The 19,100-nt window shown below is 36.9% G+C and overlaps 1 protein-coding gene across 3 annotated transcripts in view; it reads right to left on the bottom strand.

Moving 5' to 3' along the window:
- The window catches only part of AKT3 (AKT serine/threonine kinase 3), a 160,597-nt gene that overhangs the window by 75,551 nt on the left and 65,946 nt on the right, over positions 1-19,100 (bottom strand). For 2 of the 3 annotated variants that reach the window (XM_064445803.1, XM_064445802.1), the window contains exon 3: positions 2,789-2,914. In XM_064445803.1, coding sequence (XP_064301873.1) covers positions 2,789-2,914 — 126 coding nt within the window. Of the gene's footprint in view, positions 1-2,788; positions 2,915-17,190; positions 17,267-19,100 lie in introns of all 3 variants that reach the window. The other variant, XM_064445805.1, reaches the window with a different exon arrangement.

Here is a 19,100-nt window from a genome sequence, read left to right on the forward strand (position 1 = left end):
ATGATGAGAAAGGCTTTACTAACAAAGACATATTTAGTACTGAAGGCACTGTTAGCAGTATGTAAAATAAATCCATGCTCTCCAGTCTTCCCTGTCATTTCCAACAGAGTATACAGACAACATGAGACCAGGGAGAAAGTAATGCTCAGGTGCGGGACTTTAAAGCTGCCGTGGAAAAAACAGGGAGCCACTCCAGGTAAAATAGCACTATGCCTAGGAAAGAGCCTTTTCCAAAAGTAATGCTGGTTTTGCAGCAGTGGAAGGCAGCAGACACTGGTGGGAAAATGTCTGTATGATGGAAGTAACTACTTCGACAGAGCTGGATATAAAAGTTTTAAACTACAGAACAAGTATAGTACAGAGCAGAGCTGTGCAAACTTTCCAATGTTCAACTCCAACAGTACTATGAAAATAATACCCCAGCCTTGGCCTTTTCTGCTTAAATAACAAGCTGCAAGCAAGAGCCAAAGATGTCTATCATTTGGAGAGCAAAAAGTAGACTGAGACCACACTCTCACTTTACAGATAGCTACAAAGATTACATGAAGATAGGACTGTAAAGACATATCTTTAAGTCCCTGCCAACCTAATCAAGATGGTATTAACAGTGATCTCACACTCCATCTGCCTGGCTAGTAATTTATGAAAAACGTACTTCACTATTACAGGAAAAATATGTTGCAGTGCTTGTGGCCACAAACCTACAGCAGCAGCTCAGGAACTCTTGGATCAGAGGCCGAGAGACCAGTTCTTGACATTTACCAGGTACTGCCCATGAGATCTGATTCATTCACACAGCAATTTTGTTTGTTTGTTTGTTTGCCCTACTGATGACCTCATCTACAGACAGATAAAATGGCTGACAAAGAACTTAGAGTCCCCTGCAATTTAGAGCATAATACCATACTGTTTTGCTTTTCATCCTGTGAATTCTACATAGGTACTTCATTTAATTTTATGGGATTCTTTTTATGAGTGAAAAATCTCCCTATTCTTGCACTGATCCGCAATCAGTTCTGATTAAATTACTCCTTTTCCTGCCAGAAAACAGAAAAGCTCATCTTGCTTACTGAAACTGTATTTCTGCTAATATCATATGCCTGTTCCTTTAACTTACATTGCCTAAAAATCAGACCAATGGGACTTGTTAGTTGCAGAAATATTTAATTTTTTTTTCTGAGCAGGGGCCATGTGTAGTGGTGGTGATGGTGTCATTTTGGAAGACAATATGAAATCTTCCTATTTCCATCAAGGCAAATTTCAGAGGCAGCATTCCCATATCAGAATTACATAGGATGACCTCCCAGTATTAAAACAAAAAATCCCCACCAGTATCAATGCACTGGAATTAATTGCTAATTATGCATTTCTTCGCTTAGCAGAACTACCATTTGGATCATCCTTTCAGTTGCTGCGGCAAAGGAAGACTGAATATGCGATGGAGAACACGGTAAAACAGGACAAAAAAAACCCTACTGTAGTTCTGCAAATGTTCCTTCTGCTGCACATTGGGGAAAAAGTATCTAGGAAACTACGAACTGTTACAAATGAGTAGGTTAGGATATTCAGAGCAATTACTAAGGAATAATGGCCTGTACTCATATGAACAAATTAAAGACATCACTGCTTTTTATACTGAATAGCAACATGGTGAAATGAGCCTCTGATATTATTAGAAGCCTTGCACACTCAATATCATTTGTAAGACTTCTGTCACAATCAGAATGTGCAAAGTTTTCCTCCTCTAGCTTGGGATAAGACCTGGGCTTGCAGCACAGATTATTTTCTTACCAATATGAAATTACTTCATATACAAAGGCGGAGTCAATCTCCAGAACAATTTCATCAAGAAAGTAGGTAAATTCAGTCTCAGTAGCATTTGTTCCATTTTCAGCTGTGCAGATAAAGGGAACCCCTTCCCTAAGTACACATGCTCTTGTGGCTACAACACTCCTCTATAACGCTAAACACAGCCATTTATTGAATTGCAGTACGCTAATACAATTTTTATAGAAATTGGGTAAATTTTCTAGTGCTCCTTTGAAAATTTCTAGCTGTGATATCCACAACTCATATTTAGGGAGATCTTTTGTCCCCTTAGTTTTGCTCCTCAAATACTTTCATTTCTGTTCAGAAACACTCTTCTACCAATCTCACTTTGCCAGATGAAAAAAAAACACAACTATGGATTTGTCTTTTAGAAACATTCTTGGAAATCAAGAAATCAAAAAGTCTTCACTTTATCCAACAGATATACACTTTGTAGCTTTGCTAATATATGCAAATTGTCTGATTGCTTGAAATTACTGATTAACCAGGCTGGAGAGCTGATTACCTGATTATCCAAGAGAAAAATAATTTAGCATGATTTTGTGTCATTTGACAGTCTAGATAATTTTCTAATTAATTTGAGTTTTCTGAATTCAGATATACTACTGAAAAAGAGAAAAGAGGTCAATGATCTGAATAAAGGTAAGCTTTCCAGGAATTTTCTTCTTACAACAATCATTTGTCAAATGTCATTTTTAGTTACAGACGCTTCAGACACACAGACACAAAAATGACAACTCAGACTTCCATAAATATTCAAAAATTAATCCATGGTAAAATCTTCAATGTTCTTGTAAAGATATCGTGTAGAGCTGGACATAAGACTAGCAGTGCACTAATCTGATACTTGGCATCAAAATTCCAGTGTTACCAGTAAATTCTGAACTACACATGAAGCAATATATAGCAGATATTTTGTCATTATGGTTAGAGAATAATAGATACTGGAAATACGTACTTGCCACTGAAAAGTTGTTGAGTGGATATGGCAGATCCACATCCTGGGGCTTCTCCTTATAGCCTATGAAAGAGCCATCTGTCTTCAGCAGGAAGTATCTTGGCCGCCAGTTTTTTATATATTCTCCTACAGGAGGGAAAAAAAAATGTTTATTAGTACTCTAGAAAAAAACCTTTTATATTAAAAAAACATAACATATTACCAGTGTCTAGCATTAATTATAGCAAAATCTTTTCAGATGTTTTCAATTTACAAAGGAAAACTCAACTCCCTCCAAAAGAAGAGAAAATGGAATTGCAGTGGTAAGCGTGGACTATACAACGATGCCTCTGGAAGAAGTAGCTCCAGGCACTGTATAGTAACATTCCATAATTCTAACTTCTATCACACTATACTCTTCAAAATCCTACATCTTGGCACCTATAAACAGTTTGAAAATCACTGCAGGCGGAAATAAGCACTACAGCTTGACTTTTAATAACAGAATGAAATCTAAACTAGTACAGGGTAGATCATTTATCCTGCTGAGCCAAAGCAAAAACCATTCATTTCCTCAAAACATACCCTAGCAAATACAAGAAGATTTGGCGTAATGGGAGAACCTACACGAAATATACTTAACAAATATATCTGAAAGCAAAAGGAATAAAAAAGAAAAAGTGCAAGCCAATTACCTTTTAAGAGGTCAGTCCACCAGTAAACCCACCACCTCCATTTTCCCCCTACCATAGTCTGAGCAGAAGATTCTGCTAGCCATGAGGTATTCAGGACCAGAAACATATAGAACGCATCAGCAAAAACACAATAGCTTAATTAATACCACTTATTTGCTACTTAAGGATGAAAAATCTCTTTAATAGCATTATACTTTACAATGTCACATCAAATTTCAGCACCAATTTAATTTTAAAGTGCAGTTACACAGTTAAGTATGGATGAGTTTAGATCTGCTCACCTTTCCCTGTCTTTGATGTCTATCAACTCTGCAGAGTAAATAACATACGTACAAGTACTTACTAAGAGTTTAAATAAGTCACTGTTTCATCATTATACAAGTGAATGTTTTAAGAAAAAAAGTGTATGTAACAATGCAGAATTTCCAACCATGCCTAGGACTTCTCACCGTTTGCAAAAGCTCAGAACTGACCAGTCCCGGGACTGCACTGGTCCTGGGCTAAGCCCAGCCCTTTTTAGTGCCATTTACCACCTCAGCACCCTGTTAACTGTAGCTACGTACATTTTAGACAACTCAAAGGTCAGAAAGAAGTTTACATCTATCTGTAATTGGCGATTACTCCACTAAAGGCTAATCTAAAAATTCATTCATCACATCTTCACCTTCCTATCAGAGCAATCAACTAATTGTCACTGAAGTTCAACATGGGAATTGTTAACAAGGCCTTGCTGAAATTGATCACAACTTGTAAGGATTTTGACGATACCCATGGCTTAAAAATTTACCTGCAGCCATTAATGTTTCCAATTTCCAACATGTATTTAAGCAGAGGAGCAGGGTAGGGAGTAAGAGATGGAGAAGAAAGAGAGAGAAAAATGAACACCAGGCTATTCAAGCTGACTTACATTTCCTGACCCTCAGTAACAAAACTATTCCTATTTAGCCCTGCTTCTAGATAGCAGGGTATCTGTTTGATTTTGTTATCTAGACATTTTCATATAAGTAGAAAGAAAATTGAAAAAGTCAAAGTGTTACTTAATTTGACCACAAAATTAATCAGAGCAGATATTGTGCTAGTTACATTTGTATTACTCAGAACTTTCTGTCTCAGGTCTCTGGTGCTAGTTCAGCTGGGAACATCCCTACTGACATTGCCAGTCTGAAGTGACTTCTCAATGGCAAATCCCAGCTAACATAAGAGCAAACAATAGAAAAACAAAACAAAATACCAGGTATAAGATATTTGTAAGTCTGAGAAGAAATACACGTGCAGTAGGGGAAAACAAATGTGCAACTTTAATAGCAACAACAGTGAAAAACTATATCCTCATTACATGAAAAAGTAAAGACATTTCTTGAATTAAGTTTGCTGAATACTTGAAAACAAAATAATCATAGGCCTAAGTAATGGTATGACTCATATTTTAAGAATGTTTAAAATATGCCCTGTGACAAATTTGCTGAAATCTGCATGGACTCAAAAGTTGAAGGCAAAACAAAACCTCACTTACCAGATCATCCAATATCAGTTTTATATTAACATCCTAGTTGCTTTCTTAAACAGACCATAAAAAGAATCTTTTGTACAATTCTAATAAAGTATATCTTATTTAGTTGTAACACTACTGTTAAGAGAGAAAGTGCCTGTTACTGGGTTTAAAATCTATCAAAATCTTAGTCTTGTCTAGAAGGTGCATTAACTGGAAGGCAGGCACCTAAAACTACTGAAGAAGAATTCAAGGACAGCAGGGAGAGAATACCAACATGCCTAAAGCAGGTCAGCCATCCAACGGTTCAGATTTCAAAGACAGTCCTCCTTTCTGTAGGGAATAAACTGGACAGGGAGATAAGCAGACTCTGCTCTAAGAATCAGGGCTGACAGGGTAAGTACACTCATTAGTCACTTCGGGAAAGAAGAGAAGCCTTGGCTTGCTTGCTTACACACTCTCCAGAGCTAAACCTGTAGAAAAGGAGACCGTGCCCTCACAGACCCAGCACACATTTCACTGATCACTTACTCCCTCTTCGCCTCTTAGGACAACACTTTAGATTGCATTTGGCTTCTACTGGGTACTCAGAGCTCCTTAATCAGAAAACCGAACAGACATCTGATCATCTACTGAGTTATGCAGCTGATGTTCTGCCTGGAGAAGAACCATTAGGAGGGTATGACTAGCGCTTCCAAGCTCCTCTGAAGAGAGCTAGCAACTTTGGACAAAAGCTAATCACAAGAAGATATAAATATTGAATGACATATAAGTACCAGTTTATCCATGAGCACAGCTGTACCTCTGTCTTCACCCTGCATACTAGAGCCAGACACAGGACATGTAATTTAAAAGCAATTGCAAAACACTATGACTTCATAAGCATCCATATATTTCTTTCATAGATGTATTTCTTTGAAGAATGTTTCTCCTAAATTGCTCCCCAACATGAATCACAGTCAAACTACTTTTTCAAGACTTCTGTACAAACACACACACACACAAAAAAAAAACTAGTTTTGTCTTGAAATGACCAATATTCCAATCCCTCTTCAAGGCCTATACATGAATATTTATCATCTGCCCTTTATTTATTTTGTAATTAAATTAACAAATGGGTGAACACTTTTGAAGGCTAAAGTAAACAGCGGTATCAGTGAACAGTTCACTTAGCTGCTCAAGTGGTTTAATGGCTCTCAAGATGCACTCTAGGTGCTCTCTTGTAACTACATTCCTTCTACATAAGCTGCTTAAAGATGGAAAAACATTTTAGTACATACTTCTTAATAGACATGTGCTTACTGAGCTGCTTTGAAAGATAAATCCTTACTTTAAAGATATTTGGAGTGTATGTTTATCAAATACCTCAACACAGGCAAAGAACAGGAAATTTACATGTGAAATTCATTAATTCAAGTGAAAAGAAATGCCATGAAAAAGGAGAAGTCCAGGCAGGCTAACCAAACCACAAGGTATCCTGACGATTTAATGAAATGGAGCTGTGGTACTTAAAAAAGCAGTGGATCTGCCATAGAGAATTAATCAGTTTGTACCCTTGCTTCCTGCTGAGTTAATGTGAGCTAAATTATTATTTTGCTTAAATTTACGCTCATCTAAGTTGAAAGACACGTTCTTTTAGGATCTGTTTATTAGACAGTAAGAAGAGGTCTCCAATTTCAACCGCTGCAGCGAAGAAAGCCAAGGCGTTCCTACACAATTTTAATTCTAGTCAAAGTTTTTAAAGCTACCTGAGAAAAGAGGCATTAGAATATATATCTCAGATATATACAGACAATAAATACATACACACAGAGCTATTAATTTAGAATCAGTTTTAAGTTGTTGGGGTCTGCTTTTTTAAATAACTACTGAGAGAATACACCCAAAAGATTAAATAAGACAGCAGTACATTCTTGAAGTACTTGAAAATGCAACCTGATCTTCACGTAAAAAGCACCCTCATAACATGCAACTCTTTAATTAATGTTGTATTTAATAATACACTGGCTAACAACAGTAACAAAGAATGCTCAACAAAGGTTTGTTTAGAGCATGACCCTCGCGGCTGGCTCTGTATTCACCTCTGTACTGCAACCTTAATTATTTTTCTTTTTTGCCTTTGACAGCTAGTAACAAGACTCCTGCCTTCAGGACATTTCACAAAATATGTTTATTCTAGTGATGCAATGTTTGTAGTTTTGTTACTGCTGAGGAGCTTCACAAAGAAGGGCTTTCTAAGAAACCCTATGAGCAACAACAAATCCGTGTTAGACAAATGTATCACTCAAAGTTCATAAATTTTTTTTTACTTCATCTCGGAGCTCAAACTCTGTCTTCAAACATATACTTCACCTCAGACTTGTTGGTTGCTATTGTTAGCCTCACCATTTGTAATCCTTAAGCATATGGAAATCTAGCAATTCTTGAAAATTATTGGGTAATTTAAAATTAATCTTACTATTAAAAAAATGTATTTTTTTAAAAAAATCACTTTTGCAAAAGATCTACTTTTTCAATATGTAAATGGTTTTAGAGGTGTGAAGGAAATGTCTTTAATATACAGCGCTGATAAGCAACAGAAACCTGAGTTCAAAAACTTGCTTCCTTAAAAGAAGCAACAGCTGCCACACAGACATAAGTGAGATTTAAGGGAAGGAGGGGAAAAAAAGGGGGGGACACCCAAATCCCCTCCAAGCAGAGCACACCAAAAATCTGCCTCTTGCCTGTGTCATCAATTTAGTAAAATGGATTTAGCAGAACTAATACACAAATACTGTTCTCCCTTCTCATTTTCTTTTTCTTTCTTTTTTAAGGCACTTTTTTGTTAAATCGAACTCCGGTTCCCCTACACTAATGTTTAATAAACAGATGGGGAAAAAAACTGAATTTATCTAAAAGCATTAAACAAAATTATATAAAAGTAAATAAAACAATTTAACCATATGCAATTTTTCTTTAAAAGAAACAACTGTAATTAATGTCAGGTCAATTAAAATATCAGAAGTAATGCCAGCGGTTTTGAGACTGAATTTACTTACCTTGGCCCTCTGAGGGCAGTGTTACCTAACGCACGATTAGAAGCATCAGCAGACTATTTGATTAACTCAGTAGACACCAGTAAATATAAAGCACTTCTGTTAAATATTCACTTTACTTCTGATTTCATGATAACAAATTTGCAATAGTTCAAAGATACTGTAAAAAATAAGTGCTTAAAAAAACTAAAAGCTATACCTGTCCTCATGATTCAATATAGGTCCTTCAATCTAATGTAAATGTGTAAATATACATCATGCAAAAGATTTGACAAAATCTTACTGCATACCACAAAATTAAATAAAACTGATTTTTCCTAACGTGCCTTAGCATTATAAAGGCTATTTCTATTATATACCCCCTCCCAAGTATTTACTGGCAGTTCAAAGAAAAGAAGAATTTGGAACTAACGTTTTTTGATTCTGTCTTTTATACTGTGAGACAGTGATTATTTATTTATGCTAACTGGTTTTCCCAGAGTTCCCAGTAATGCTAAATGACATTTTGAGCACATCTGTACTTGCGTTAGACAAACTAATTTTTCCAGTCACAACTGGGAAATAGGAAATATTTCATGCTATGTATGGGCATTGGCTTACACCGCAGTTAAGCTTCCATTAAGCTTCCTGCAAATTGGGGAATTAAGGTGAGAAAGTTCAAGTGTGGATATAAAGACTGGTCAATTTACGTTCAGCCATTCACAGCAGTGTGGCCAGAAACAAGTGAAAACCACACATAGATGGTAAGATTTTACAGAAGGCAGCAAGCAGCCTCAGGAACAAGCTCTAGAAGTTCCTCAGCTGAGCAAGGGGAGAGGAAAGCAGGGACAACCCTCCCCTCCATGCCTGCCAAGATGCACTGAAGAGTGGGCAAACGATAGGATCTTTTTTTCCTGAAGCAATAGTAGGTAGTGACCAAAGACAAGGGCTCCTACTAGTAAACAGTAATTCCAAGCGGAGAGGTGGAGTCACCAGGCAGGGCAAAGCCACAGTGTGGCTCTCCATTGACTCAACATGTCCCTCTGCAGCTAAAGCTACAGGGAGAACCAAGCTTCTCAATGGGAAGTTTTCCCCTGCTCTTACTGTGGGGTTTTCTTCCCCCCAGGCTCTGAATGCAACCTGCAAACGTGTTCCAGCTAGAGGTTCACTAGGGTTCAAATCACCACCCACCCTCATTTTTTCATTATGACTGCTGGAGTGAGTCAGTGTCCTATCTTGTATAAATGCAACAGTACTTCAGCTCCTGCTGTTTATTCAACCCTTTCCTGTTGCATTAATAATCTTTTCTCTTCAATACCTAAAAATCTAGAGGAAAATATTCAATACCAGCGAGACATACCATTATTCAAATGTCAATGCAGTTTTCGAATTGGGCATCTACAATATCCACACTAAATTACTGATGTGTTTTGGCATCTCATGGAAAATAGATGTTCACAGCACACACTCAATTTTCAAATGCAGAAAATTTTGTCCTTTTAAAAAAATCGTACAGAAATAATGAGTTAGCTGACATCCTGACAAATTAAGACTTGACCTTTACCATGCCCATTTTGAGCCAACAGGAAGAAAAACTTGCCAGTTCCAACAACACTCTCACTTCCCCTTCATTCTTGAAGGGTAAGAAATAGAACAATAAATAAATTAAATAGAAGTTGATATTAACACATGCTGTCTGGAATAACACAGTATTGCATCAGCATCCCTGAACAACAAAGGAGATCAATATTTTCTAAATATGCCTGCTATTCAGGAATGGAAAACCAAGGTCTGTATCCCAGAAACATTTAGGGACACTGCTCACATTTTTAAAACTTCTTTCTTGCATAAGGCTTTATAGGGTCAGAGACCAAAATGCATCTATTTAGCTGCTTCTCAAAGCAGTTTTGTAGTTTTTAATAGTATTGAGATGTATTTGTGGTAAATGCAAATAACCATTTTAGAATGTCGTCTCACATAATTTTTTAATAGCTAAAAACCTTCACATTCTCAGCCCTTTTAAATATTTATAATTTTTTATATAAGGCTATCAGCATCAAGTGCTACTTCATATAACAGAAAAAATATTACTTTCCTTCCTTCTGTTTTTATCAAGTTCTAGTAGACCAAAGGATCTTTTTCAGATTTTGAAAATACTTCAAGAGTAGGACAAGCATACAAACATTCATCTATAAATTACACTGAATAGACAGTCAGCTACAGCAGCAATTTAAATTCATGTACCAATGTATATATTAAATCAGATCATTACATTTGAAATTTTTTTCAGACGTAGCTAGCATAAATTAAACATCTTCTTAATATCCTCTTACAACTTTTTGTGAAACACCCAACTCTAGTTTACACAAGAAATCTCAAACTTTGTTTGCAAGAGTACGATAATTTGACAATAGCATTATCATTCAGCTGAGCTTCTTTGACAGATAACGTGTTGACAAAAATTATGTGACTTTCTCCTCTTAAAACTGGTATATTTGCTAGCATGTTTTCGCAAAGCAAACTGTCTCACTATTAAAACTGGCACATTGCAATAATTTTACAATAGCTCCTCTGATCTTTCTCCTTGTCATGAGGTGTGTTCCTAGCCCCCAGACCTTGCCAGGTGCCAAAACACTAGCACCAACATTGTTCACCCAAGTTTCTTCCTAAGGCATATCACTAAAGTCAACCTTTTTGCTTCATCATTTAGCCCGCATGATTTGCAAACAATCAGAGATAGGCAGAAGCATTCCTCAAACTGCTTGAGTTGAAAGAACAGCTCCATTGCTGCTGTGCACATCAGGAGAACTCCTTGGTGGCCTGAAATGCTTCATGATAAGCGGCGATGCAGCACTACCCAGAGTAACTTGGATGTCACACCACCAATGACAGAACACAGAAAACAGCACAATTCTGCGGAGGAGAACCAACAACCCAACTAACAGGCAAAAAGCAATTCTCCATTTGCAGTGCTGTTGACCTCTGTCTGGAATGAGATGCAGAAATCAGTACTTGGGTAGGAGACAGCCTTACCTGAAATTTCAGTTAAAATTAAGTTGACATAATCTAAAACTGGCTTCTTTCATTCAGCCACGGTAAAGATAAAAGGGGACATCGAATGTTCCCATCAGTAGTTATTGTTATCAATAACCTACAGACCTGATGCTTAGTAGAACTGAGATGCAAGACACAAGAAAAGGAGTTCCCTCACTTTTGGTGAGTGGTTTGTGGGAAGGGGTGGAGAGGTTCATTCAGACAATACTTAAATCATGCTGTGACTGACCAAAAAACTCTGATAGATACTGCTAACTGTAAGACAAGCCTGCAACTTCAACCACTATTTCATCTTCCATTTTTTAGCTCAATACATATATCAGAATGTTGAATGTGCACACAATATTTAAGAAAATTCATTATTTTAAAGTTTCCATTTTTATCTTTAAAGTAAGAGATCACCTGGATATGACAACGCTTTCATTTAGCCTTTTTATGTTAACTTAATTCCCCTCCATGATTGTACCCTTTTTCATGTTTCTTTCACATTATCCTGGCAACTCATAATCAGCAGAAATCACTGAAGAATAAATAAGAAGGGATTTTAGTGGAAGAAAGAAAACCACGTTCCTATAGAACACTCAAAATTTATTATATGTGCAACTGTCAAACAGGAAAATATAAGTTATGCCTGACCAGCTCCTTGCCTTTGGAGAAAGAACTGAAAACAAGACCAAGTGAAAGAGAAAATTAGTTGCTAATCTCTTTCTAACCCCTAGCATTTACTTGTCTACTAATATAATACTAGACAATCACCGATTGGCACTTTCTGCATAAGAAAAGCCCAAGATGCAATAGTAGTGGTATGCAACGTATCAGTCTTGAGGTAGACGGACAAAGCTATATAAGAACTTGAATAGCACCTGTCCACCAAATGTCTGAGACTGAAATAACTGCATCGCTCTTTCTACTTCCACAAGTACCAAATTTATCAAGTTGTTGATTGTTGTTTTTTTTTTAAACCCACCACATGGAGAAATCAAAAGTTTTCTCCCCTACAAGAAAAGGCTCTTTTTAGGAATAAACAACAGAGACAGGGAAGATATTAAACTCCTGAACTAATTAACAGAAGTAAAGGAGGCGGTGGGGGACAATGATAATTAATATGTACCCTCCTCCTAACCAAATCTCCACATACATTCATTCTGTATATGCACACACAACACCAGCATCATAAACCGTCTCAAGTTCTTGCCATTATTCAGTTCGACATCTGCACATGTTTATGCGTCTCTCCAAACAACCTCTTGAACACCCTGCTGGAGCTGTCATTTTTTTCTTCTCCCTATCTGGCAGATGGCAAGTCAACAATCGGCATCAACAGCAGCCGAATATCTCCCCCCTCCATCCGACCCCCCTAAACAGACACAATAATAACTTCTTTGTGCTTCCCCACAATGCAGCTGCTTAAACCATTTCGCTACAAGGCTGCTTTGCCTTAATAAAAAAAAAAAAAATCCCTTCTGTCAAGTCTAAAAAGCAGCATAATGTTAAGCAAGCTAAAGCCACAGCACAGCTGCAAACGGGCAGACACATTGACAGCTCCTCCCTTAACAAAGCCCTGTGAATTGAAGGGGGTTCATCTGAGGCTCACACAGTAATTAGTATAAAAAAGTCCGACAGCCTCTATTATGCTAGGAAAAAAAAACTGGACAGAACTGGGCTGCTGTTTTGCGTCAAGAGTTCTGCTGCAGAGTAGATAAATCATGTTGGGTTTTTTTCCTCTCTTTTTAAAGACAGTAATAAGGAGGATGAGAGAAGCTAATTTGAAAACTTGGACACAGTAATTGTACCATATGGTGAGCATTTATCCCTTCTGAAATACACGCTAACAGTCACTTACATGCACAGTGCTTTGTTTTACAGTTGTTATTCTCCCTACCATATTCATAAAATGGATCTGAATATCCGATACTCCAGAGAAGTTGTGTGTAATTAGCAGCAAAACTGCCTGAGCTTAATATATTGGCCTACCATAGCAATCTAGTTAATTGCGGAAAATCCCATGCCCCCAAATTTAAATAGTGTCCACTTCAAGGATTTTTTATTTCTCCCAAACTGGCTAAATATCACACATAATAAAGTTCAGAGAAGTAATTTATTGACACTAATACTTCTTGATACTGTTGGATCTAAAATGCATGGGTGGGAGGTATTTTCCTTTTCATCCATGCAGAATAGAAGAATTAATTCAAGAACCATTTAACAGTAACCACAAAATATTTCAGTTCCATCGTACTTGGGAAAGGAATTGCTCTGTAAACTCCAAAGGTGAAACTGAACTTCAGCACGGGGCACGGGAGGGAGACAAAGACTTCAAATCGGCTCCCACACCTCCACTCCCATTTTCTTCCTGGATCATATTTTCCAGTATTTTTGTTAGCAATCCAAACACTTCATTCATAAGGAGCTTCAAAATTTGGAAAATATACCATCCAGCCCTCAGGGTCTGCCTGATCCTTACCATATACTTCCAGTTTTTCGCCCTGTTTATGCCACCAAATCACCCTGGAATCACACAAGACAAGGAACCAGTGGAGCAGAGCTGGGAAAATGTACGCTTCTTTAAATAACGGAAACACTTTAGTTGAATCACAAAATTAATAAATCTTACAAGTAGTCCCTAATGTAGTGAATTTCCACGCAAGGGAAATAAAAAACTCAAGCAAAATAAAAGATTAAAATTTGGTGAAAAATTAATCAGACATAAAATCAAGCCTGCAACTGAGGATAATGGTATTTGTAAAGAACCAGAATGGTTTCTTTCTATCGGTCTTTACCTCAGAAGACAACAATAGAAATCTGCTTCAGGTAACAGACAAATGCTTTCACTGTCTCTAGACCAAAAAGGAGATACTGGAGCAGCGTGCTAGGGAGTAAGGAGTCCCAGAACTAGACATAATACCTCCAGAATTACTAAGAAATTGTAAGTGAGGTGGAAACTACCAGCAAAAACCAGCTATCCTTCAACGATGACAGTTAAACTGAAGGACTATAAATGGAGAATTATACCCCACACCCCCAAGAAGAACCAAAAAAGGTTAAAAAAAAATAAAAACAACCTTGAAAATGTCAAGTCAATTGGCTGAATGGTAATTGAAGAAAACTGTTTGTTCTGGTTTCAGTCATACACTTAAATAACACAAACTGAAGCAAGATAAACAATGCAGCACTGCCTTTGAGTAGAAAAATCATGCCCATCATACATATGGGACTTCTTTCAGAATACCAAGAAAATAAAACGGATAAAGAGTAAATGACACAATTTTTTTCCAACTTCCAAAAAGCTTTTAATAAGTTTAAGGAAACTGTTGTGTGGAAGAAAAAAAGCTATGTGGTGGAACAGAACAGAAATAGGAAAGTGACTAAAAGGAAAAGAGCAAAATAGGATTACATAGTCAAATTTCAATCCGTGATGCTCTACAGTTCTCTGTTAGGAATATTTTTAGTTAATATATACAACAATGATCTGGGATCACTGCTGCATATACTGCAAGACAGTAAAAGTATTCAAGTTTATTAAGAACGTGAAGACTTTCAGAGTGGCAAAGCTATGCCAGTGAGCTGAGAAACACCAGATGAAATACAGTGAAGAATTACTTGAATTAATAAACAGTCACAGGAATAACCTGAAATACTCATAACACCGTGTTTAGTTTTAAATTAACCACTAAAGAGCAATTAATGTAACCTTTGCTTAAGTATGCAGTACTGAGAAGAAAGAAAGAAAAATACTATCATTTGTGAAGTTACACAATTTTAGGAACACTGAAAATATTATTATTCCACAATAAACACTAAATTACAGTTTTTCTAACTATATTTTTAAAATTGACAAGAGAACAGAAGAGCTTCAAAGATAAAACACGGGGGTGTGGGGGAACAGAGTTAGAAAGAAGCAGAATGAAGAGAGAAAGACTAGATTAGGCTTCGGTTTCAAAGGAAGGACCACGACAAACAGATTTAATGACACGAATGGCCAATAGTAGAATATCAGTCATGTCACAGGAACACATTTTCAGAAGAGTTTAGGCACAGATTTTCAAACGTTCAGTATCTACAGTTCTAGCTGGATTCAGTAACATTACCACGTAACCAGCAGTTTGCACCATGGCAGTGCCAGCCACTCTCCCACCGTTCAGCACCCAACACCTACTAGCACTTTTAGAAAAAGCCAGCCTCTCCTTGAACACTGCGAGGCATCTCCAAACTTGTGTGAGCACTTTTTCTTAGAAAATTAAAATCTCACATTCAGGAAATTGGAGAAAACGTTCGACATAAGCAGGTTCTTCTTTTAAGTGCTATGCATTTTTGTCCAAGCACAAATCTGGTACTAGCCAGGGAGTATTGATGGTGAACTAAAGTCCCAGTCCTTGGCCACTTTGGTTCACCTTAAATATAATCTACTACCAGCACAGTGCATTTGGGAAGGTGAGGAACACTTGCAAAGGATGCATGCAGCGCATCCCATGCCCTACTCCACTGCGTCACTGGCGTGCACGCAGCTGAGGCAGGTCTACAAAATGATCTAACCGAAAACGCACCCGAAGAAAATAGGTTTTGACCAGATCAGAACAATTCAGCTCACTGCACAGCTAGTGTCAGCACAAAGGAGAGACAGGGAATAATTGGTTGGGGGCAAGAAAGATGCAAGGGAGAAGGGGCATCAGCATGAACTTATGCAAGGTTAAGTACTGATTAATCAGACTGCTAGTCTACCATGTGATTGCAATTCTTGTTTTTCAGTTAAGCTAAAACATCAGAATCAAGTGATTCAAATTTCTAAGATCAACTACATCTCTAAGCAAAGATGCCACAGTAGTTCTGACGCAGTATTAAACCAAGAATTTCCGTAATAAAATTTCACATTCCATACAAGCAAAGTATAGTGTGTATGTGTCCAAATATATTCTGACACATTTTCTTTACACACGTACACAAAAATTATAAAAAAAACCCATAAACTATAAGGAATATGTACAAATCTCTGTTCTCTGGCAAACAATTGAAGAACACTTAAAATTTGAAAAAAGCGAAAAATACAGTACTTTGACATGTATCTGTGAAGTAGTTATTACAATTCAATGATATGAAGAAAATCTTAGCAACACGGAGATCCCAATATAAACTGATTTTCTGAGTTAGCTGTGCAATAGTTCTCATACTAGAAACAGTGCCAAGAAGATAAGAACAATTTGGTCAGTATTGTCTTAAATTTGTAGCCTATAATTAAAGTAATAGAAGCCAAAAAAAAAAAAAACCCTCAGGTTTTTAACCTCAGGAGACAACATATTTCTACAATATTTCACTGCCTTAGAATTAATAAAACTGCTTATAAAACCCACATAAGCATGATAATACAGTTCAATTTTAATACACACATTTTACAGTATTTTATCTTGCACGATTTTATTATATTACAACTGCAATAAATAGTCAGGTGAGGTGTTAGAAAGTCTTTTGCTTCAAGTTTTTCCAGTCCTCTGAATTAAAAGAAAGCTTGACTGATAAGCAGAAATGTGAAAATGTGGACTCCACAATTTTGCTAGCACAAAATTTTTACCTCATTTTCAGTCACGTTAGAAACTTTTAAAACAAAGCTAGAAATAATGAACCCCAAAATTCCAGCCACAAGATGAAACTGAAAGATGACTGACCTGGATAAGACATATAAATTTATCAAGCCAATCTCAGGATGAGGTTTGTTACTGTTTTTCCGCTAACAGACACACATTTTGTGGTTTCTCCGCTATGAGCATACATTTTTTCCTAATCTGAATTACTGAAGTTTTAATGACTGAGCCTCCAAAATAGTTGTGATGCAAAAGGCAGTCTAATAACTTATAGGATGACCTTAAATACATCTCAGCAAACTGTACAATTATTTTATTCAATGCAGAAGTCAAATTTCATACAAGAGAAAACACTGATAATCTCTTCCTACATCTGGTCTTTCTGAAATTCTGATTATACATACAATAATTAACTGGCACCAAATATTTAACATTTGTGACACCAAAATAATAGGGGCCAATAGGGAACTGTAAAATATATTTGCATTACTATTGAATTAACTAAACAAATTTGATATGGTTTTAGTGGACAGTTTTCTTTTAGAAAGTAAACAGCACAATTTTCTAATTAATAAAAACAAAATGGAAACTGACTTACAACACTGACTTCAAAATCCTTGTGAAAGTCTGTACTGGTGATGTCACAAATGCTGTCACATCTGAGCGGGTATTGTCTGTAGAAGGTTCAGAAATGTCCATTTTAATCAAAACATTTATTAGAGGTAGTTGTGTCTTTGTTTTCATTCTAATGAATTACAAAATTCCTTAAGATCATGGCTGCAACTCCTTTTAAAAATAATAAATTAGGTAAAATCTAAATAGCTGAAATATAAGCATCTGATCTATAATGGTTATAGAAATGCATGGAGTGAGGAGAAATCCATACTTTATGCTTCCATCAGCCTTTAATAATGTTTGCATAACACTGATGTAATACTCACGTTTTCTAATTTGCTTGAAACGAACTACAAATTATTTCCTCAGAGTACTAAAATGCCAGTACAACAAGGCAGAAAACACAATTTCTCTAAGCTTGAAGTTATTTTGAAATTAAACCTTTTAAAGTCATGGTACTTCGAAGCCACATATTATTTTCCATTTCTCCCCACTGCAAAACACTAACTACTAAACAATTCCTTTTCTTATATCAAGAAATCCTCACATCACTAGTCCAAATCCCAGAGACAGAGACTTTAAAGAGATGGGGACACTCGTTCACTTAGATGCAAGCTGTAAGTGTCTGGGAAAAAAACCTTTTCCTTCTCTCCTTTCTCTCTGTGCAATCTGGGAGCACGGCACCGCTAAAAGGACCACGGTGTACTATGGGAAGGGATTTGAGCGGTGTCGGTGCCTGAAGAACTCTTTAACATTCATCTTCCTATTTAGAGCATTTATAGCATAACTGTTTATATAGTTAAGTTTCTTTAGATGTAAGTCATCTACATTCTATAATCATTTCTGTATGTCCCCAGTAAAGATAACCGACCAAAGAAAGAAGACTTTCCAATAAAGATTTACAGTGAGAAAAATAAATTCAGGTACAGAACTTCTTAAAACGTCTTCTAAAATTTCATATCTGTGACATAAGAACTGGAACAAATGACAACAGAATAAAGCTATGCTTTTATTTCAAATTCCAAAGAGGAAAAAAAATAAAAAACCCTCATGCCAGAATGAGGTAGGAGGACATATGGGCAGTCTATCACCTGACTACCAAACAACAGTACTAAAGCTGACACATGTTTGTTAATCCCGAGAGGTAAAACGCTACTTTGTCTTCCAGGGGTCGTGCCGCAGATGAGTGCCCGTTATGATGCTGATGCATTTTCCCATGCTGACGTTCCCCAGGGAGTTTGAGTTCCCCATCAGGGAGAAGTGACACAAATTTTTCATCTCCTCTAACAGCCTTCCATATTTTTGTTTACCAAGTGCGCACACAAGAGTAGCAAGCATCAGCAGCACAGCTGAAATAGTTTTAACAAAAGCTTTTCTTCTGGATGTCTACAGTTTAATTCAGTTAAATTTTATCCCAACACTATTTAGTTTTCAGTGACAGCTTAATCTTGTACCAACAGATCACGATTTGATAGGGAATGACTGGAATTTAGTGACATGATTATTGGTTACAGACAGCAAGCCCTCTTCAGACGATCTGAGATGATGAAGGGAAGCAACATCTCCCAGAGATCTGGGCATTCTCTAACGTACTTTTTATCTTCATGTGGGGCAGAATAAGGTGGGGTCAAGGGATCAGTGATCAGTAAGCTATAGAAACACTCTAGTGCTCTAGAAGTTGCTCATTCTCCTGAAGTATGTCTGTTTTCAGACTCCTCCAGTTCCAACAAGACCTCTCAGAGAACTCCAGGTGCAATTTTTCATTATACCACAGCTAATCTGCCTGAGGAGAAACCCTGCCTCCTCCTCTCCTCCTTCCAGTCCTGCAGCCCAGTGGTCTCCCTTGTCTGATCTGCCACTTGTGCAGCTCAGTAGCCCAAGGTAAACAACAAC

The sequence above is a fragment of the Phalacrocorax carbo genome, chromosome 3 (genome assembly GCF_963921805.1).
Source record: "Phalacrocorax carbo chromosome 3, bPhaCar2.1, whole genome shotgun sequence".
Lineage (NCBI taxonomy): Eukaryota > Metazoa > Chordata > Aves > Suliformes > Phalacrocoracidae > Phalacrocorax > Phalacrocorax carbo.